The 23,946-nt window shown below is 39.2% G+C and overlaps 1 protein-coding gene across 1 annotated transcript in view; it reads left to right on the forward strand.

The window, feature by feature from the left end:
* SHISA6 (shisa family member 6) overlaps positions 1-23,946 on the forward strand; it is a 449,040-nt gene that overhangs the window by 18,838 nt on the left and 406,256 nt on the right. The window contains exon 2 of the mRNA XM_004603984.2: positions 8,565-8,725. Coding sequence (XP_004604041.2) covers positions 8,565-8,725 — 161 coding nt within the window. The remainder of the gene's footprint in view (positions 1-8,564; positions 8,726-23,946) is intronic.

Genomic DNA, 23,946 nt, shown 5'->3' on the forward strand with positions numbered 1-23,946 from the left:
CCCAGTGATGCTCAGGTTTCTTTTGCCTCTCCTCTCAGGAAATTACTCACGGTGGACTTGGAGGACTTTATGAATACAGGGCATAGAACCTGGGTTGTCTGCATGCAAGGCAAGCACACTATTTGCTATACTATCTCTCTGGCCCTGCATTATGTTTTTAATCTAACAGCACTCTTTCTCTTCTTTTGCCTCTACATATTTCCTAAGCAAAACTATTTATTGCACTAAAAACGTTAAATTTTAGATTCAGAGATTATTGTGTGGTCATAGGCTTCATTCAGAATAAATGCAATTAAGTGGGTAGAGGCTTGGAATATTGGATGAATAATGATGGATTAAATGGTTGGGGGGATAGATGAATCAATTATTTACTTGTATAAAATGTGTGTCTTCAGTTTAATCTACTTGTATTTGAAATCTAGATTTACCACTTAGTAGATGTAACTTTGGACAATATAACTAACATTTTCAAAGTCTTAGTTTTCTTATAAGAGCTGCTGGGACTCCAGAGAAAGTAAAATGGGTAAGGAGCTTGCCCTGAATCAGGCTGACCCAAGTTCATTCCCCAGCACCCCATGTGATTCCCCAAGCCCTCCAAAAGTGATCCCTGATCTCAGAGCAGCCCTGAGCACAGCCAGGTGTGGCCCCCAAACAAACAATTAAAAATAGCTTCTGATAATAATTACTGTAATAAGTCATTTTGATGACTTTAAGATATAATGAATATGAACTTAGTAGAGGTTTGGCATATAAATAAATGACACTCCTTTCCAAAACAGGCAAGACCATGAACCAAAGTTATAAACAAGATTATGACTGTTTCTCTTTTATTAGGGGAAATGATTTGTCATTTTGAGGAAGATTTCATGTCTTGAATGCAGGTGGCAGCACACTGATATGTTTACTGGGCTTGTTTCCTCTCAAAAGCTAGCTCAATATTTAGGAACATTCAAACACAATTTAATTTCTTTGGGACCATTAACAACATTATCCAAGGTTTTTAGTAAACAAACATAGTTTTGCCTGAATAATTTATTTGCTAATTATTTCTCTATGCCTATGCCTAAATATTTTTTTTTTGCTTTTTGGGTCACACCCGGCAATGCACAGGGGTACAGGGGTCATTCCTGGCTCATGCACTCAGGAATTACCCCTGAAGGTGCTCAGGGGACCATATGGGATGCTGGGATTCGAACCCGGGTCAGCCGCGTGCAAGGCAAATGCCTTACCCGCTGTGCTATCACTCCAGCTCCATCCATGCCTAAATATTAACTGACTTGCTAAATAAGCGGACTCAACTGGAAAGACAGGGAGGTCCATTTATGCTGACAATTCATAGGAAAGGAAGATGTTATGTAAGGGGTAGTCCCAGTGAGCAGAACATCTGGATGAAAGTTAGAAACCCTGGGCTTAAATTCCTGTCAATTTATATTTTAATCCTGTAAAAAAATAGTCTAAGTTGTAGTTTATTATTAAAAATTTGGATAATAATAGCTCGAAATATAATAGTATCACTATCAGATTTGATAGAGAAGGTGGCCACAAGTAGTAGCTAATAAATGTTATCCATCTGTACACAGACTCAAAATTATATAGCTCTGATTAGTATACAAATAACCAGTCCCGGTGAACATTAAAGTTTCCTGGCCTCAATGGTCCAAATGGTTATTTTTCTGACCAGATTTTCGGCCTGATTAAATTATATGAAAGCCAAGAAATACGTGGCCGAAGGGAATGGCAAACCAGAGCAGTTATCCAGATAACTCAAGTTACAAGATTTTTAGAAACAATGAACATATTCTGATATGGCAGGAAAAGTCACTGTGGAGAAGGGAAAAGCTGAATGAGCTGACAATTAGCAAGATTCTTCAAGTTCTTAAATTAGATACATCTGAAGTCTATCCAGAAGAGCAAGATAGGGATGACTTCTGTTCTGCCTAGGCACAAGACTTACAATCTTTCTCATTCTTCATGAGCCTATCTCTGTCGCTCTCTCTGTTTGTTTTCCGCTCTTTATGTTTTTCTCTAGCATTCTCTTCCTGTCTTACATCTCTTTTAACCCAAATCTCTTTGTTTCTTAATTTTTCTTTTGTTCCTTCATTCACTTTTGCTTTTCCTGCCTATTTGTCTCACTACCCTGATCTTACTTCCTGTTTGTCTCCTTAGTATCTCCTTTTGGTCTCTGTTAAAATAATCTCTCTCTATTCGTGTCAAACACTCCTTTTTGGCATTTCTTTCTGTTTCTTTCATTCTATTTCTTTCTGTTCCTCATTTCACATCTTTCTTTTCCCTTTCTGTCTCTTCCTTTTTTCCTCTGTCTTTTTCTTTCTCCTGTTTACCGCTAGGTTTTTTCCCCTCATTCGAAGTCTCTGCCTTTCTTTCATATCCTTAGAGCTCCTGCCCACTATTTTACAAAATCTGCTTTGGTGTTCCTCGGTGACCAACTTTTTTTCCCTATAGTTAAAAAAGTAGCTCAGGCCTTAACCCATTTCCTCCGGCATACTCTAATTAGGTGAGACTTGGATCACATATTTCAGAATTAGAATAATATTTGTCATACCCTGGAGAGAAGTTGAAAGGAACAGAGGGAGGTCACTGAGCTGGGTATCTGAAAGTGTTGTTTTTTAAAAAAACATTTTTGTTAGTCACTGTGAAATTACAAAGTTATTCATGATTGGGTTTCAGGCATACATTATTTCAACACCAATTCCTTCATCTATGCCAACTTCCCTCCACCAACTCCCGCCTTTCCCCGTTTGCCTCCCACTACCTATTTGCCTTTAAGAGAGGCACTTTTAAAAATGTATGTAAGTCTTTGCATTGTGGTTTACAGTATGTTACCAATAGTGTTTCGTACATAAACTTTATGACCTTTCAATATTGCCTACTCCTCCTTGTTGATCTTCCCTCCACCATATTCATTGTCCTCTCCCTGTCCTAACACACGACTCTCATCTTGCTTTATACCCACATCAGCCCAGTCAACTGGGTATACCCAGAAAATGCAATGTGATTCATCATCTTATTTTTCATAATATCTTTGGGATAGAAGATACCCTAGTTATAATCCAAACTTAAAAGTCATTCTCCATTAGAAAGCTAGAGCCAAGCATCTTTAGGGACCAATGAGCCTGACAGTCTTCAGGGAGGTGTACATCAGCAGAAGTCTGGGGTATTATCAGCCATGGCTACATCAGAGATTCTCAGTAGTAGGGTCCCAGAGAGCCTCCCCAACCAGTTGGTTGAAAATTCATTTTCTACTGTATCCTCTTTAGTTGATGAGTCTTATTTCAGTCATCTCTGAAATTTCATTTTTGCTGTTGATGTGAACAAAAGTGATGTTTGATTGAAAGCTTAGAATAGGAAAAATTTTATGTGATCTTACTAAGATATATGCAAAGATAAGAGAATCAAGTAATGTCTCATAAAGACCTGGTCCTGTCCTACTTCAGGATTGTGTGTGTGTGTGTGTGTATGTGTGTCTCCATCTTTATTTTGTTCCAGCTACCAAGCCATTGTCTGATTTTTGTACCAGTCATTCAGTTAATTTCTATAGGAGTAGATTTCATTTAGTTTTATTCAAAGACATGCTAGGTATACTGCTGTGTTAGGGTTTACCAGTCTTGCCACTATTGAATTTTGGGCCAGATTTTCTTTGGAGTGATGTCCTGTGTCTTAGGATGATTAGCTCCACTGGCCTCCATTCACCTTTCCAATTTGAGCAGTCAAAAATATCTCCAAATGTTAATCAAATGTCTCCTTGGAGACAACATCATTGTGGTTGGAAACCACTTATGCAGATTGTTTTAGCCTAATGGAAGCCGTGAATTTAAGCATATCAACTTATTTATCTGTCTTCATAGGCATTAGAAAGAAGTAATAAGAACTTAGTAGATAAGATAAAGAAAAAAATCTTTGGGGGGATAGTTGCAAGATGTAGTTCATCTATTCTAAAATTCATCTTTACTTTTAGAATATTCCAGAGAGATGGTGCAGAATTAAAGCAATTGCCTTGCATGTGGCTAATGGCTAGCCCTTATTTTAGTTTCTTGCACTACATATGGTACCCAAAGGACTGGTAAGGGTCACTCCTGAGCATAGAGCCAGGAATAACCCCCAAGAGTACCACTGGGTGTGACCTAACCCCAAACACCTCAAAATAAATTTAAAAAATTTGAATATGAAATACAGTTTTTTTGTTTTCATAGAGCTGGCCAATTATCACCATTATCTAATTTTAGAATATTTTCAGCTCCTCAAAAAGAAACCCTATATCTGTTAGAAGTCATGCTCGATTTGGTGACTCTCCTTCACACAGACCTGTTATTCATAAGTCTATTTTCTGTTTCCATAATTCTGTGTATGTGAACATTTTATATAAATAGAATCACATAACCTGTGTCTTTTGTGACTGGTCTCCTTTACTTAATATGATAATTTTAATACTTATTCATGTTATAACATGCATGCTTTTTTTGTGAGGCAGGGGTAGGGGTGGCATCTGTCAATGCTCAGGATTTACTTGTGACTCTGTACTCAGGACGTAATTCTGACATGTGAATTCTGGGGTCTGAACTGAGTTAGCAACATGGAAGGTAAATACCTGAACACCTGTACTATTTCTCTTGCCCCAAATTGCATTGCTTTATAAGACTTGGCAATAATAACAATGATAATTTATGGTGAGACTATACCACTCGGTTTTTCACCATTTAGTGGATACTTGATTGTTTCTAAGTTGAGCCACTAATAAAGGTACTTTTCATTTCTTGAAAGTTTGTGTTACACTACTTTGCTTTTATAGAGGAACTATGCTAATGACGAATTTCTTTAATGAAGAGAAAGACTTTACTTTTACAATGATAAGTGAAAAACGAAAATAGCATCTGTGCTTGCTTCTGTAGTAGTTGTTGTAGAGGCAACATGCGCCCAGAGCAGTGAGGGTGACCCTAGGAAACTCCTGCAGCAGGAACTCTATTTTTACTGAACATAAGTTTTCTATAAAAGTCCATCCTTTTATTAGATGGTATTATTATAGGTTTTATGTGTTATTTGGTGTGAGACAATTTTAAATTTGGGAACACTGAATTTTTATTCTAGAAATGATTGGCAATTGTATCTTAACATTATAATATTAAAAGTTATGAATGTTTTTATAGGAGCACTGTATTTTCAGATATTGGGGTAGACTGATATTTAAATGTGGCTTATTGAGACAGGGAAGAGTCTTGTCTGCATATTGCCTATCTACGCTCAAGATCTGTTACCACACGTGGTTCCCCAAGCACAAGTCTCAAATGGAGATGTTACTAGTGCCCGCTCGAGCAAATTGATGAGCAACAGGATGACAGTGATACAGTGATAAATGCTCCCCCAAAGACCACCAGGACCAATTCCTGAGTACCAAGCCAGGACTAATCCTTGAACATTTCAGGGTGTGTCCCTGAAACAAAACAAAACTGCCTAATACAAGTTCAGAAATGTTTAATTTCATATTTTTCTGAATTTATACTTAGCTTAAGTATTCATGTTTACAATCTATTTTGAGTTAACTTTTATTTCTGAATTTACTTCTATTTAATTGTTCTGTATTTCTTTGAGAACTTCTTTTTAAAAAACGTAAGTTATTTGGTAAATGAGAGAAGAAATTATCCAGAGTTGAAAAATGCAGAGTACATGTCACAGATGGAGATTTTGGGATCATTTTTTCCAAATGGGGAAATATTCCCTAAAAGAAGAATACATACATCTCACATAGAGAGGTGCATAAATATGCCCCTGACCAAGAAAGTGCACATCAGGGAGAGATGTGGGAAAATACCTCTTTTAGAAATTTCAATCCATGATTTTCTTACTGAAAAGGTGCTAGGGGAAGTGTAGAGATAGTGTAACAGGGATACACCTGCCTGGCATGGCGTGATGCAAGTTTGATCCCTGGCATTATGTATGGATCTCTGAGCATCACCAAATGTGATCCCTGGGCACCACTGGGTATGACTCAAAAACAAACAAACAAAAATAAATGTTAGGAAAGTGCTTTTGATAGCCAGAGGAGCAAAGAAATCAAGGAAACACTCATGGGTGTCTGGTTTTAAAAACTGGAGAGAATCTTTAAAGTCACGATCATTTAAACTGTTTTGCTGATGCAAGAAAAATAGCATTTTAAGTTTAGACTATATAACATATGCATAAAGGGGTATAGCTCATCAGAGTCAGAGCTGGTCTTAGACCCCAGGTGTCTTGATCTTTTAAAATAATGATTGTTGTTATCATTATTAATTATTATTATTACCAGACCCTGAATCTTGGGTTCTTTGAACCATACCCTGAGTCTGCCTGAAGGCCTCAACCAAACTCGTGAGAGTCTGCCTTCATTGCTTTCTGTTCCACAGAAGTAAGTGGGGGTGGTAACATGTGTTCTTGCACATTCTAAAAGAAGTCAGTAACAGAAAAGCATTTGAAAATCTGAAATTCCAATATAAATGCCACTAAATTATGATGGACAGCTTGATTATGTTCTCAGAGGTTCAATATGTCACAGGTTGCATAATGGAAATAACTAGTTTTTTTAAAAACCATATTTTTATACTGCCATGGCTATCCCTTTGCAAGAGTGAAAGGATATTGAGAGCTGAAATTTTAATATATAAGAGAAACTTTGGGATTGACTGGCTCACTGGAACAGATTTAGAGATGGGGTACCTTGTTCACTCCTCAGAAACACCTCCAGGTGATGTGGGGAAAAAAAGACGCTCTTTCACTGTTGGTGGGAATGTCAACTGGTCCAGCCTTTCTGGAAAACAATATGAACAGTCCTTCAAGAACTAGAAATTGAGCTTCCATCTGATCCCGCAATACCACTTCTGGGAATTTATCCCGAGGGTGCAAAAAAGCACAGTAGAAATGACATCTGTACCTATATATTCATTGCAGCACTGTTCACAATAGCCAAAATATGGAAACAACCCGAGTGCCCTAAAGCAGATGACTGGTTAAAGAATCTTTGGTACATCTACACAATGGAATACTATGCAGCTGTTAGGAGAGATGAAGTCATGAAATTTGCTTATAAATGGATAGACATGGAGAGTATCATGCTAAGTGAAATGAGTCAGAAAGAGAGCGACAGACATAGAAGGACTGCACTCATTTGTGGAGTGTAGGATAGCATCACATGAGGCTGACACCCAAGGACAGTAGAAACAAGGGCCAGGAGGATTTCCCCATAGCTGGAAGACTGCTTCATGAGTGGAGGGGAGAAGGCAGATGAAATAGAGAAGGGATCACTAAGAAAATGATGGCTGGAGGAACCAGTTGGGATGGGAGATGCATGCTGAAAGTAGATAATGGAACAAACATGATGACCCTCTTAGTGTCTGTGTTGCAAGCCATAGTGCCCAAAAGTAGAGAGAGAGTATGGGGAATATTGTCTGCTATGAAGGCAGGGGGAAGGTGGGAAAAGGGGGGTTATACCCGGGATATCAGTGGTGGGGAATGTGCACTGGTGGAGGGATGAGTTTTTGATCATTGTGAGATTTTAACCCAAACATGAAAGCTTGTAACTATCTCACAGTGATTCAATAAAATAAAAAAAATTTTTAAAGGTGATGGAAATTCTCCCCTGACTTTTCCGGAAAAGGGTGCATTCAGAGCCAGGTGACTGGCCATGTAGGAACTTATGGATGGCTTCTTTTTGGTGGTTTGTCCATGCATCTTTTCTCCCCAGAGCATCTTTGTGTGTCTTAGATTTTTACTGACAATGATTAAGTCATATCTCACATCCATGAAGGAGATTTGTCTGGAAACAGGCATGAGAGTGCTTTTCCCTAAATGGTTAGTCTCCAGATAACAGACAGTGCTTCATTGGCCTTTCCATACAGTAATGGATACATGCTTAGTCCAAGGCTATTGAGACTAGATATTGCCCCCTTGGTGTATCATGCTCTCCAACTCTAGCAATGTCTCTGTTATCTCTTCGTGTGTTTATAATTGTTTCCTTTTCTTAGCTTCAGATGAATTCACCTTCTGACCTAGCCATCCACGCCTTATTTTTAAAATATGGGTGCCCTGAATTAGCAGTTTAATCATATCTTTCTTTGAGACTTGAAGTTGTGAATGTTCTTATCTGAGTCATTGGTATAGACTGCATGCTAAAATCACTGTTATGTTTCGGCTCCTGGTAGTTATAATCTCCTTTTGAATTTGAGAACCACTGGTATCAGGCCTTCACTGCAGTGTCATTCCACTTGCTAACTTCTATTTGGAAAGGAGAATTTGAGAGACCCATATTTTGAAAGAGCTCCCGTGGATATGATTTGAAATGAATGAAAGAAAAGAAACACCATGATCACTGCCTCTTAGTGCCTATACAGCATGAGTACCTGTGTTCTGTGATTCCCATGAGACAAGAACTAGATGAAGCTATGGCTTTACAGATCTGAGTGCTAAGTCTCTATCTCTCCCTCAAGTTCTCTATTTTAAAGCACCTGTGAACTATGCCAATTCTCTTTGTTGTGTATATACCTACTCTGTGTATCTCATTCTGTGATTTTTCTCCTATCTAGGGCTCTGGCTGATATCTTAAGACAGCAAGGACCAATTCCCATAGCACACTGTGAAAGAGAAACTATATCAGCCATCGATACCTCTCCCAAAGAAAACACACCAGTCAGATCATCCTCAAAAAATCACTACACCCCCGTGCGTACAGCCAAACAGACTCCAGGTAAGTGAGATGTGATCGTCTTTGTTGAGGATAGTGAGAGGTTCCATGATGTTTCTGGTCTGATGGGGCACTTGGTGGAACCTTGTTGTGCAGACTCTGATCTGTAAATGAGTAGGTAGTCATCGGCTCAGGAAATACCACTACTGATGAGTTCTTGGTCGAATGAGAGCTGATTTTGGCGACTAGCTTAATTCTGTCTCCTGTATAGGAGCTTGTGGTAGCCATGGGAAAGTACAGCCACTTAATTTTCTGTTTGGTGGGATGGTTTTGGCTCTCTAGGATACAGGTATGTGACAAAAATGGCCTCACCCAGATATAGAATGGCATTCCTATTTGGAATCTCAATATTTTAAAGTGATTTCTAGGGTGATACTCCCATTGCTGTGTAGATTCCCTTAATGAATGATGAATTCCTGTGTAGTAATGTACCATCGACTCCTTATTTGGTCCTTTTTATAACATACAAGTGAAACTGCATGTTATTTCGTTCTTGTGTGAATTTATGCTTGAAGCTCAGGGAAACTTAGTGACAGATTAAGATCATCAAAATGTGAATAATATAAAGAATCAGTAATAGGAAAATATAAATTCATATATTATGGGATATTGTTTTATGCTGGGTATTTTGCATATATTATCTTACTTATCGCAGCAATATTTTAAATACTTTTATTTTATATAAGGAGTAGAAAGACTTAGTAATTCTCACAGCTCACAGGGCTGGAGCAATAGCACAGCAGATTGGGCATTTGCCTTGCATGCATCCGACCCGGGTTCGAGTCCCAGATTCCCAGCATCCCATATGGTCCCCTGAGCTCCACCAGCAGTAATTCCTGAGTGAAGAACCAGCAGGTTACCCCCTGTGTATCACTGGGTGTGACCCATAAAAGCAAAATAAATAAATAAAAAATAAAAAAATTCACACTGTCAGTATGAAAGAAAGCTCACTTAAAAACCATGACATAAACATAAGAATGATCACTGAGGGGCTGGAGCAACAGTACAGTGGGCACAGCGTTTGCCTTGCACGCAGCCGACCCGGGTTAGATTCCCAGAATCCCATATGGTACTCTGAGCACTGCCAGGAGTAATTCCTGAGTGTAGACCCAGGAGTAACCCCTGAGCAGCACCGGGTGTGACCCAAACAAAAACAAACAAACACAAAAATAAAATAATCACTGACTGCAAAACCCTAAGAGCAGCACTGCTATGGATATGAATGGTCACTGTCATCCCATTGCTCATCAATTTTCTTGAGAAGGCACCAGTAATGTCTCATTGTGAGACTTCTTATTACTGTTTTTGGCATATCGAATATGCGATGGGTAGCTTGCTAGGCTTTGCTGTGCGGGCGAGATACTCTTGGTAGCTTGCCTGGCTCCCCGAGAGGGAAGACTAAAACCTGGGTTGGCCGCCTTTTAGTTAGCAGAGTCAAACCTTTCAGAATTTGATAGATTCTGTGCAAAATTAGCAATATTACACAGAATTTAATAGAATCTTTAATATATCAGGGATTCTTTCGAAGTTAGATATAAAATCCCTGATTTAAAATTAAAGAGATATATTATTGCAAAATCTAAGATACATTTTCAGACTTGGTATTAGGTATTTTTAAATGTAGGCAGTAAATATAAGGAATCTCAGTGGAGTCATCTTCATGAGAAGATAGTTACCGAGCTGCACAATAGAATCACATTGGGAGCTCCTAAAATTGTAGATGTCTGGGACTCACAAAATCACTCTAGACTTGAAGACAGACTGTATCATTGATTCTTGACCTTCAAGTCACTTCGTTATCTAGAGCAGCCTGGAAGTTTATCTTCATTCCTTGGTGCTTAAATTTCCCCAGTTTAATTCAGGAGGCAGGTAGGTTTCAGATATTAAGTCCAGACAGATTTAAGTGGGAAGTCTTGAGTTGCCTGTGAGTGTCTTTCACACTCTGGAGGACTTGTGAAAGTGTTTTGGGTTTTGTATATATTCTTTCCTTCAGTGATTACATGGGGGAAGCTTATAGAAGCATGATTCCCACCTGTGTTTTAAGAAATTCCAACCCGTATGTCTCTTGGGAATCTTCATATGCAGTTAGCAAGAATTGTTTCCCTGCGTCAGAAAGCATTATTTTTATGATACTTAAATCTAAAATACATTAAAAGAAAAACCTAGGGCATCTGCAACATGTAGTAGACACACTGCTTTTCCAAGTAGCTGATATTTTTTACCACAAACTGCTGTAATTTAGGCAAAAATTTTAACAGAGATTTTTGCTTGACTGTAATTTTACCATTGTCAAATCAATAAACCACCTAATTTAGGAGTCCAGTGAAATTTTTTTTGTGGGAACCTTTTAAACATTACCCAGAAATTGGACCAGGAGGCTCTATGACATCTGAACAGTTTTAGTCCCAGAAGTTGTTCTTGGACAGTAGCATCAACATCCGCATCTCTCACACTGGATAAGAGTGAAATTCCATGACATGTAATTCTTAATAAGGTTGGAAAGACATGTACTCTAAAATATATTCATCTTTGCTTTCTCTTACTTATACCTAATATGTGTGCAACCTTGGCAGGTTTCTTTTTATCCATGAATTTTTACATCAGCCATTGAAGTTGAGTTGAGTATATATGCCAGCATTTGTTATAGGGATATGAAGAATTAGAACAATAAAAACAGGTTTTCACAAATAGCAAACCCTAATGTTAGCCCTGATTGTATGATAGGTGTATATCCACAATGTATGAAAATAAATGAAATAAATGAGAGAAGCAAAGACGTTTGTATCCCTAGACTGGCAGTGGCCATATGGTTGTTCCCGGAATGAAAGCTGCAGGACCCAATTCATCTTTTGCATGGCTGTTTCTGTCACACATCCATTAAGGGCAAACAGGGTTTGTAGAGCCCAATCAGACCTTTAGACATGATATTTAAATTTTTTAAAGTATATTACAGATCCATACTTATTTGATTTAGGAATTAGGGTAAGGACATTGCCTTCAACATAATAAAAACAACGATGTCACAAGTACCATTTATTGAGCACCAGCTGTGTGTTGGGTACTCTGTTATATAAATATTTTTATTCATAATGGAGTAGATCATGTAACAGTTTTTTCAGGTGAGAAACTTTTTATCCCATATTAGTAGAAAATTTATTTTATCTTCTATACATTTTCTTCAAATCTTTCAAAAGTCCCTTTCCAGCATTAAAGGGAACTTATCATAATGGATAATGACTTTGGCTATAGGAAAATAGTAAAGTATACTTGTATACCCCTTAAATTTGACTGTCTCTGGATCCCCATTGCTCAAACTGTGGTCATGCAAGAATATGAACTGTATCTTGTGTGAACTTATTAGAAATGCAGAATCTTGGGTTTAACTTCAGACCTACTGAATTATAATGCACATCCTAAGAGAGATCCTCACTTAGTTTGTGCCATGTTAGAGAGCTGAGTACTGCTGAAACACAGTGATTCTCAGTCACTGTTGCACAGTACTGAAAGTTCTAATATCTGTCTTCATGCTAATGATTCTTATTTAATTAGTGTGTGATGTAAAGTGAGAATTGATATTTTTCAAAAACTTCCTGCATAGTTCAGCACAATTTTCAGATCAGAAGTGAGAGGGATGCAGTTTTCAACCTGAGTGGGAGTGGGTCCTCCCAAAATTCTCTGCTAGGTGTTTCCTTCTCTATCTCTGTTGCCTTTTCCCCCAGCATGTGAGGCTAATTTCCAAGCTGTGGGGCAGACCTCCTGGTTCTTATCTCTACTACTCCTAGGCACCGGTGGAGGGATGTAAACCAAATGCAAACATGAAAATTCATAAGTTTGTAACTGTACCTCACGGTGATTCATTAATAATAAATAAATAAATAAATAAATAAATAAATAAATAAATAAATAAATAAAGAAGTGAGAGGGAAACTATAGAGGGAGGCTGTCAAATAAGGAAAATACCTTAAATAACTTTGAAATCAAGACACGTAAGATTGTGCTAGGCTGAGCATGGTTGGTGATCCAAGTTAGTGACATGTAGGTACTTTTCTGAGGTAAGTGATCCAAAAGAGAGAGGAGGACATTGACCCATTAGAAGTTTGAAGCTGTTAATGGAGACACCTAGTCAAGAACAGGCATAAGTAGAAATCTTAGAAAATAGTTTATTAAAATTGAAGCAGGACCAGACATTAGGAAATGAACTGTATTCAGAATAATAGGTCCCCTAAGCCTAGGGAATGCAGGCTTGCTGTGGACTCAGTTGGTCTCCATGTGTCAGGAGAAGGTTGGAGACATAGTCCATTTACCTGGTCTGATTCAATGCTATTCAATGGGAGAAGCTCACTAGGAGATCATGGAACCAACTCAGTTAGCACCTGAGGGGAAACAGTGACTTAATTTTAGAAGTAGCAGTGCCAACATATATTGAGTTTCAATGTGCAAAGTTTTGATATTCAAATGATCATCATCAAGAGTAGCATGATACCCTGGGCTAGAGTGTCAAAGTGGGTGATGCTGCTTTCCCCATTGGTGGAGCACTGCATTTATGGGGGCTAACTTCGGGTGCAATTGGGGTGCACTAAGTAGTTAAAAATTAGGCACCATGATTTGTTATTCTTTTAGGCACTATGATTTATATTTATTTTAATAATAGAGATTCCATTTTACAGCTGTCCAACTTTAAACACACCTCCTATGTCAGCCATACTCCACAAGAGTAACTTTTTTCCTCTGGAAAGGGACAAGTAAGCCATATAAGTTTGGGAACCTCTGAGCTGGAAGAAATAAATATTCATGTCTTAGCTGTAAAAAGTGTTATTTGTTTAAATGGACACCAGTCATCTTGCTTCTTGTTAAAGCTGTGTACTTTAGTGGGAGATTTAGGAAGCCACAGGACATAACTCTTGAAGATTCCCAGAGACCAACACTGAGCTAAGAGAGAAGCTCTTTGCCGTGGCCCTGTATGGTCTGCCTCAGTAATCCACACCTCTGATCTCTTAACATTTGCTCCTATTATTTTCACTTTTCACTGGAAATCATATGTGTGAACTTTTTTGCCAAGTGTGTCTTTTCATTAAGTATTACCCTTCCTTTGCTTTGTAGTTGGAAACTTCCTAGCACTAGATCTTTGTGCTGTGAAATGTAATGTTCAAGATTGCACTCCTCTGCTAACCTCATCTCTTGTTCTTGTTTTAATTTTTTTGGATAACTAACACCATCTGACACCATATATTTGTTGGTTTCTTGGTGGATTGTCTCGGTCCTTAACAGAATGTTTAGCTTAATGTAGCTAGGCTCTGTTTTCTGTTGTTGTTGTTGTTATTATTATTATGACACTGTAATTTATAAAAGTGTTCATAATAGAGTTGCTTCAGGAATATAATGCTCCAACATCAATCCCACCACCAGTGTCTCCTTCTCTCTACCAGGGCACCCAGTCTCCCTACCACCCAGTCTGCCTGTCCTCTTGGCAGGCAAGTAAATTTATTTCCATATTACTTGCTCAAACGGAACTTAAAGAAATGGAGAATGAGATTATCAGAAAATAAACCAACAAAAGTCAAATTGTAGTAATGGATTGCTATATGATATTAACCTAAGTAAATTAAGAAATTAAAAACATTTAATTCAATAATGTATACTGCCTATTCTCATTTACATAACAATGTTTTCAACTCTGGCCATCCAAAATATTTTGCATTAATTTTTATTTTGTACTTGGATCTTATTGCTGCAATCATATCTTACCTGTCGCAAATGAAGCTATATTTTGTCCCCTTTGCAAGCATATACCAAATCTATTTAGTATTACTAAATACTAAAACACAAAACCATTAAAATAATGGCAAATAGAATTATCAAAAAATAAATCAACAAAACTTAATTTGTGATGATTAATTGCTATATGTTTTTCACTTTTCTTTATCCAGTAGAGGACAACCATATGCATCATTAGTGAGTATCATACTCAATGCCACTGATAGGGAATTTCTCCTGTCTCTTAAAGAAGCTCTTTTAACTCTTCTCTCAATGTGTTTTCAAACCTGTGAATTTCCTAAGCTGTTGCTTCTCCATGAGGTATAGCTCCTCAAATCTGTGTGACAATCTAGCTGGATAAAATATTCTTGGTAGTTCTTTGTCTTTTTGAATTCATATATTATAACCAACATTGACCATTCCATCTCATCCAAAATACTTCCTGAAAGATCATAGGTGTTCAGTGACTATTTGTGCTGAAGGGCTGGCGACACTGTCCTTCACTTGAGTGCTGAAGACCACCATCAAAGCTGTTCACCTCTTTTGAAGTCCTCACCATAAAATAAATGTGAAGCTGCCACCAGCTGTCATGCTGGTGGTGAGCTGAGCTGGGAAGCTCTGACTTGCAGTGCCCAGGCTTCTCAGGATGCCCCCAGTCTGCCTCTCCTCCGGTCTGGAGCTAAGCTCAGGCTCAGCAGTCGGAAACTGGGAACATTGCTTCTCTGGCTGGGTTCACAAAGCTGTACCTCAGGAATTCCTACCCAGCATGCTTACTCGGCCATATAAAACTCTTTCACAGAGCTCCAGAAAGTCCGGGCAGTGCAGAGGCCCTGTTTCCAGGGATAAATTTAGAGGTCTAGGTAAAGTCTCTGAGAAAGGTAAAGACTCTGAGGAAGACATAGTCAATTTGACCTCCTCCTGAGAATTGGAATTTTCTCAATCATCTCCAGAGGGCACAGCTATTTAGTAATAGAGGAGATTAAGATGATACATGCTTTAGAATTTGGACATCTAAAGAGATAACAAGGTAGCCAACCCAGTTCTTACCTTTCTATGAAGAAACTAAGGCACGCTGAGTGAAAAGTTGTATCGCCAACTGTAAAAAACTAAAGCTCGCCGACGGGGCGTGTGCACTCGCAGGCTCTCCGAGCGGCTCTGTCTCACCGCCCGAGTTCGGTGCCCTGGAATCGCTGTGTGTGCTGTCAGTCGAGGGCAGGCAACGGAAGGAAGAAGGCCAGACTGGTTGCTCGATCAGTTTATTTCATTCTCTCTCTCCACTTCTCTCCTGGCTCTCGGTCTCTCTCTGGATCTGTGGATCTGGCCCCCCAACCCACTCTTACAGCCTAGTTAAATCTCCCCAGCATGAGGGGTTTGGGGCATACACATAGGTGTGGTCACCATCAATAGGGTTGAGGTTCCTTTCCCTTAGGGGATGCTTCTCCTAGGACTTAATTCTCTTTCAGCAGGAGGATCCACCCAAGGGCGGAGTCCCATGAGTGTGTTTCTCTTCTCCTCGGCCAGCAAACATATAAGAATTCATAATATTAATCATTTTGTATGGACACAATAAGAGATGCATTAAAGCTTATGGAATTGCTCTCCTGGAGCCATCTCAATCTCAGACTACAGTGCTCAGGCCAGGTCAGTCTTTCCTATCCCTAGCAGGGTCCTAGTCTCATCATTACTTTTGGATCATGACAGCGTTTGTCTATGATCAAGCTCTTAACTTATAGTTAAGAATTAGGCACTTTGGCCAGGCCCATCTTGATGCCAGGGTAGCACATAACTCACCACTTGCCCTGGATCCATCCCATCCCTCGTCGGGACCCTGCTTTTGGGGTGCTAGGAACTGAGGGCAGCTAAGGCTTAAGTGGAGAAAGCAGATGCCCAGGAGGGAATAATATTCGAGGCCAATTAAATTCCAAGTTACAAAAGCATAATATTGTATTCTCGTGTCCATACAGAAAGGACATTGCTTTAAAGTAAATTATTCAAAAGGCACAAGAAGAGGAGAAAGGCAATATTAACTTATATAATATAAATTCAGTATCCTAGGAAGGTCTGACCTTACAAATTAGCAGAGTCAGATTAAGGGAAAGCCGCGGATTAACTCTTTTGGGGAAGATTGCATGGAGAAGTGATTATAGCTAAACAAAGGGATGGGAGAGATTCCGGAACACCTTGATGGGTGTGACTGGGGTAAGCCTAAACTCCGGGAAAAACCGGGACAAGCTACTCATGGCAAGGAGGGAGAGGACAAAGTAATGTCATCCTACAGCCAACCTCAGCATTTAGGCTCCAATGTAGAGCTGTGCTGTTGGCCTCTCGGTGAGTCCTGGTTCCCTACTGTCAAACTTTAGCACCCAGACCTCATTATTTAACCTGCTATACTTCCTTCCTTTAACTGTAAATTGCATCCCCCTCAAAAGGATATTTAAAGAACTTAAACTTTTAATCATGCATTTTAAATATATTGGAAACAGTGTGAGCCAGAGTTTATGCCAAGTAATCATATTCATTTTAACCATCATTTTGACCATCCTCTACGTTATCAGTCGCATCTTCTCCCTTTCCTTACTTTCTTTTGCTTCCTTCTGCTTCCTTCTATTTTCACAGTTTTTATTCTTTTTCACAGTTTCTCTGATTATATTGATCTGTCATCTTGTGGGTCTTTAACTTTTTTGTTAAAATAATGCACAAAATAATCTAACGTGCTCTTCTTTTTATTGCTGGTGCTACTTTTGTTTTCCATTCCTTGTCACTTCAAGATTTCTCTTGGTAACAATTTCTCCCAACACCTTTACTTATTAAGATAGTCTCCTAACATAATTGTGCTGACTTTTCCCAGGTGAAGTTTCATTATCTTTGTTATCTTTGCCAGATGTTGGATGACCTCCATTCTTTTTACTCCACTCCCTTTTTGGTGGTTCCTGCAAAGCTCTGTGTAGGAATGATATAAAGTGAACTGAACACTAACAATAACATATACAATAGCCTTATGGTCATAGTCTCATTGAAGGCTCAGAAAACTCAAAGAGTTGCTGGAGAGAAGGTGTCACTAATCCCTGATGATGGGAATAACTTTTGTTTCTGTATCACTGTATCACTGTCATCCTGTTGCTCATTGATTTGCTCGGGCAGGTGCTAGTAACATCTCCATTTGTCCCTGCCACGTGCTAGTATGGCCCAATGGTATCTGCTCACTCCAGGAACATGAAGAGCATCAAAGCATTTGTTCAGGATCTTGACGAAGAAGTAGTTCAGCCCTGAGATTTTAGCAGTCTCTCTTTACTCGTCCTTCCCAACGCTGCTATATTGGGTGCTCTCAGGGTCAAGGAAATGAGACTCATTATTGTTACTGTTTTTGGCATATCAAATATGCCACGGGTAGCTTGCCAGGCTCTGCCCTGCAGGCACTATACTCTCAATAGCTTGCTGGGCTCTCCAAGGGGAACGAAGGCTTTTGGGGTGGCCTCCAGTCGCCCTCATAGGTGCTCCCAGTCTACCGAATGCAAGCTTTTGATCAACTGGCATGTTGTAATGATGCACCTTTTACTTCACTCTTTGCCGGTTGGCACTGTTGCCCCTCCCCCACCATGATGACGCAGTGAACTATTAATGGGGAACTTTTGTTTAGTAAAACTTTATTTTAGGAACTATAGTATCATTGATAGGAAGTACCAGGCACAGAAAAAGTTGTTTTACCCTCATTAAAAAATTAAATTAGCGCAACTCTACAATTATCCTGATTCCCATTTTACAGATGATAAAATTTATGTTAGGGATATTGGAGAATTTGCAGAAGGTCATATATATAATAATTGAAAGAATATATGAACTCATACTTGGGGTTTAAGCATTGTGCTATATTTTGTTGTTTAGTTACTCACATCATTTTAAATAAAGAAAGAGGATTTAATTCTTCTCAGTTTTCATAACCTGCTATCATATATGTTCTAACCATTAGGCATGGGGGCTGGAGTGATAGCACAGCGGGTAGGGCGTTTGCCTTGCACGCGGTCAACCTGGGTTCGAATCCCAGCATCCCATATCCCCGAGCACCGCCAGGAGTAATTCCTGAGTGCATGAGCCAGGAGTGACTCCTGTGCATTGCCGGGTGTGACCCAAAAAGCAAAAAAAAAATAAAATAAATAAAATAACTATTAGGCATGGTAGCATTTTTTCCTTAGACCCTTTAAGATTAATTTCCATCTATCATGTTTTTAAAATGAATGGCTCTGTCTTCCCGAATATTTTACATAAGCATTTTTAACTAGGCACAATGTGACCCCCAAAATATTGCATAGGGGTCACAAGTGAAAATTCTCATAAATAAAGGGCCATGACATGAGACAAAGGGGTCAGCCAGTAGACAGAAAAAGCACAGAAAGGAAGCAAGGTCCCTAATGATACTATTGTCATAAAAAGGTGGTCGAAAACACTGGCTGAGAAATACTAGTTTACCCAGAGCAAACCAGCATACTGATGCTGTGTTGGGTTTTAAGGAGTCTGTGAATAGACTCTTATCAGCCCTAATCCTTGAAGAAGTGTTGACAAGCATCCAAGAATCCTCACAAATGTGAGGTACAATGTTTATGCAAAGAAAGATTCCACACAAGGCTGGAATACCAGAGTGGGTCCGGAAGAATATGCAGAAATTTGGCAGATGACAAGGGTGGGCCTTGGGATGTACAGACTGATACAGGAATCCTGCTGACACAAGAGTGATACAAAATGGAAGGGATATTTTTAAAGAAGGATGTTCTCACAGGTTCTGCTATATGAGGGTATCAAACTTTTCCACACAGCAGAACTCAGGATTCTATGATCAGTTTTTCATTGGTTTCTTCTCTGCACCAAGGCAGTTACCTAGTGCCTTGTATTGAGTTAAACATACCCACTTCTCTTTTTCATCTTTTTTCCTATGTGCTTGCTTAAGGGACTGTGTGGTTCTGGGGGTCAGTGTTGTGCCGGGATTGGACATGGAGCTCTCACATGCAGAGTTTGTGTTCTAATCCTTTGAGCTGTCTCCCCAGCCTTCTTGTTCAAGGTAATAATCTAAATAGAGCAAGAGAGAACTGTCTGTTAGACTTATTTTGTAAATAACAGTTCATAAACAGTCTTTTCTCCTTGAAAGAACCTGAATTTTGCCTACTCTATAAAATCTACTAATTCACCATGATTTAAGAAGCTATTCATAGTTGAGCTTGAGGCAGACAGTGTTACAGCAGCATCCCCACCATCTGTGTCAATCTCAGTCCACCAGTGTTCCCAGGTTTCTTTCCAGTCCCAAGCCTGACTCAGGCTTGGGAAATTGAGTTTGGTTGTTATAGCTTGAATCTCAGTTTTCTTGGAGATGAATTCAAGATAGTTCAGACATGTAGTCCATACCACATCTTTACATTGTCAGTGTGCTGCATGCACTTGCCTCCTTCCCCTGTTACCTACCATATGCCTCTTCTTCCCCTGTCAATTTCTTTGTTTATTTATTTCTGTGCTTCTTCTTCCTATACACTTCCTATACCCTTTAACACCTTGCATTTTCTTGTTCAGTTATCATGCATATTACAGTTAAGTGAAATCATCTTGTTTGTCCTTCTTATTATGACTTAATGCACTGGACAGGTTATTCTTCAGTTCTATTCAAGTTGCAGTGAATTGCCTGATTTCATTATTCCCTGTAGTTGTATAATATTCTGTTGTGTTTATTTACCTCACCTTTATTGCCCTCTCATTTGTTCTGGCAAACCTTGGTTGACTCTATAGTGTAGCTATTGTGTCAGGTACCACAGTGAATAATGGCATACCTGTTTTTTTTGATGAATTCTTTTGAATCCTGAGGTTAGATGCCAGAAGTGTAATTGCTGGGTTGTATGGCTGGGCTGGAGCGATAGCACATCAGGTAGGGCATTTGCCTTGCATGTGGCCAAGCCAGGTTCAATTCCTCTGCCCCTCTCAGGGAGCCTGGCAAGCTACCAAGAGTATCTGCCACACGGCAGAGCCTGACAAGCTACTTGTGGCATATTTGATATACCAAAAACAGTAACAAGTCTCACAATGGAGATATTACTGGTGTACGCTCAAGCAAATAGATGAACAACGGGACAACAGTGCTACAGTGATGGCTGTGCTGTACTTACTTTGCAGAGAAATCTCCAACTATTTTCCATAGGGGTTGAAAACAACATTTTATTCAGCAGTAAATGAGACTATACTTTCACCACATTCTCACCAAAACAGATTGTTCTCCAGTGTTTTTGCTATGTGCCATTCTCACTGGTATGAGTTGATATCTCTTTGTCACCTTGATTTGGATTTACCTAATAAGTTTTGGTGAGCACTTTTTCATGAATCCATCGACCAGAGAAGTACTTGCTCATTTCTTCTCTTTATTTTTGTTGGTTTTTTATTTGGTTGCTTTGTTTTTGGATCACACTCAGCATTGCTCAGGAGTTTTACTCCTGACTCTGAACTCAGGAATTACTCCAGTTGGTGCTTGGAGTCCATTATGGGATGCCAGGTATTGAACCTGGGCATTCATGAGAAGTCAAATGTCCTACCCACTCTACTATCTCTGTGGCCCCATTCTCCATGTTTGGATAGGATTTTTCTTTTAAGTTGTTTTTTGTGAGTACTTTATATATCTTGAATATCAACCCATTATCTGATCTGCTGAGTACAAGTATTTCCTCCCATTAGGCTAGATGTCTTTTAAGTTTTTTTTCTTTTTTTAAATTTGTTAGTTTTTTAGTTTATTTTTAGTTTATTATTTTATTTTGTACATTCATTTTGGGCTGGAGTGATAGCACAGCTGTATGGCATTCGCCTTGCATGCGGCCAACTTGTATTTAATTCCTCCGCTCCTCTCAGAGAACCGGCAAGCTACCGAGAGTATTGCACCTGCACGGCAGAGCCTGGCAAGCTACCCGTGGCATATTCAATATGCCAAAAACAGTAACAATAAATCTCACAATTAGAGACATTACTGGTGCCTGCTCAAGCAAATTGATGAGCAATGGGATGACAGTGACAGTGACATTCATTTTATTATTTTTAATTTACAATTTCCTCCTTTTATTATTTATTTATTTATTTATTGAATCACTGTAAGCTACAGTTACAAAGCTTTCAAGTTTGAGTTTCAGTCATACAATGATCGAACACCTGTCCCTCTACTGGTGTACATTTTCCACCACCAATGTCCCGGGTATCCCTCCCCCATCCTTTCCCACCTCTCTTTTTATGCCTCTATGACAATTTCCCTCTTACTCTCTCTCAACTTATGGGTATTATGGTTTGCAATACAGATTTTGAGAGGCTCTCACTTTTGGTCCTTAATAGTTTCAAGTTTGGTAATGAGATGCCTTCCAGTTTCTTAATTTTCAGCATGGCTTTGGCTATCTTGAGTGTTTTATGATTTTATATAAACTTTATTATGAATATTCTAATGTCCTTGAAGAATGGTGTCTAAATTTTGATGTAGATTTCTTTGAATATATATACATGATATACATATGTATATACATATATATAATTTAGGTAGGATGATCATTTTAACTATATTCATTCTCCCAGTCTATGAGCATGGAATATCTTTCCGTTTCCTTGAAGTTTTCATGGTATAGATTTCTCACCCTTCTTTTAAAGCTGATTCATAGATACTTGATGTTGTGGAACACTATTTTGAATGAACGGGATAGACTTTTTGATTATTTTCTCTTTTAATTTTTATATATATTTTTGCATATAGGAATGTGACTGATTTTTTTGTATTGGCTTTGTAGCCAGTCACTTTGCTATCTTGGTTTATTATTTCTTAAAACTTTTTGTGGACTCTTTAGTGTATGCTATGTATATAACCATGTCATCATACTTTTTATTAAATCACCTTGAGATACAAAGTAACAAGATTCTTAATCATTGAGTTTCAGTCAAGATTCTATTTGGATCCTTTAAGTGCTTTTTTGGTTTTGTTTTGGTTTTGGTCCACATGCAACCATGTTTAGGGATTAGTCCTGGCTCTGCAATCAGAGATCACTCCTGCAGAACACAGAGAACCTTACAGGGTTCAGAGATTGAACCCAGGTTAGCCATGTTCAAGATGAAGTCCTTTCAATTGTACCATAACTCCTACCCTAATTTCTTGAACTTGCCTGAGTGCTTTTGCTAGGACTTCTCATATATATTGAATAAAAGTGAAGAAAGGGAACTTCCTTGCCTCATACCTGAACTCACAGGAATACTTTCAGTTTGTCTTAATTGAGAATGATACTAGCTCTGGGATCAACAAGACCTGGAAACAAGATCCTCTGTCTGCCTCCTCCAATCTCCAGCATCCCAGGGATCAGACCTAGATGACTCACCCTACCTGCGCCAGATAAATACCTCATCAGCTGACCTCCACTATCTCCACTACCCAGCCACTGCCACGCTTCAGGCCACTTCCCGGACACTTGAACCAAACCTCACACATGAGTGAAGCCCCACAGAACCAGGTAAAGCAGAATTTTGTGACCTTGGACTCCAAGCTCAATGAGACCCAGAAACAAGATCCTCTGTCTGCCTCCTCCAATATCCTGCGCCCCAGGGATCAAACCCAGATGACCCATCCTACCTGCACCAGATAAGTACCTCATAGGACGACATCCACTACCCAGCTCCAGGTCATGCTCCAGGTCGACCACCATGCTCCAGGTTGCTTTCTGGACTGGGTGACCATGAACCGTGACACACCATAAGACACTTAATACCCATTTTCCATAATTTCCACACCATATTTGATGGGGTTCAAATATGGTGTGAACCATGAGAATACCTGTAAGGGTGATTGGAGGCTGCCCTAAAAGCCTCCATCCCTCTGAGAGCACGGCAAACTACTGTGAGTACCCTTCCCGCATGGCAGAGCCTGGCAAGCTACCCGAGGCATATTCAATATGCCAAAAACAGTAACAACAATGGGCCTCATTCGCCTGACACAAAAAGAGCCTCCAATATGGCAGAGTTAAGAAGGATGAGCAAGGAGAGGCTGATAAAATCTCAGGGATGAACTACACTGCAAAAATGAATAAGCACTAAAATTACTGTCTGTATTTTCAACACATGTATGCTGGCATTGGTGCATCCATTGAGGATCTGATGATGCAAGCGCAGACGATCAAGTATGACATCATTGGTATGACTGAAATGAGAAGGCATTGATCACATCACGCCAGAAGAAGAACTTTTTCTCAGAACATGAAAAAAAAGAGGCATTGGTGACATTGGTGTCCTTGTCAACAGGAACTTGGCCATGAGTGTTGATTCATTCGAATGCCTAACAACCCAAATCGGATGATTACGCTTGAATAGATGTGGCTCACTGCCAGCAGTTTCTATCTTCATCATCTATGCACCAACATCCAAGTACGATGAAGAAGAAATTGAGAAGTTCTACATGGAGCTGGATAAGTTCTATAAAGAAGACCACACCT

This window comes from Sorex araneus, chromosome 6 (genome assembly GCF_027595985.1).
Source record: "Sorex araneus isolate mSorAra2 chromosome 6, mSorAra2.pri, whole genome shotgun sequence".
NCBI lineage: Eukaryota > Metazoa > Chordata > Mammalia > Eulipotyphla > Soricidae > Sorex > Sorex araneus.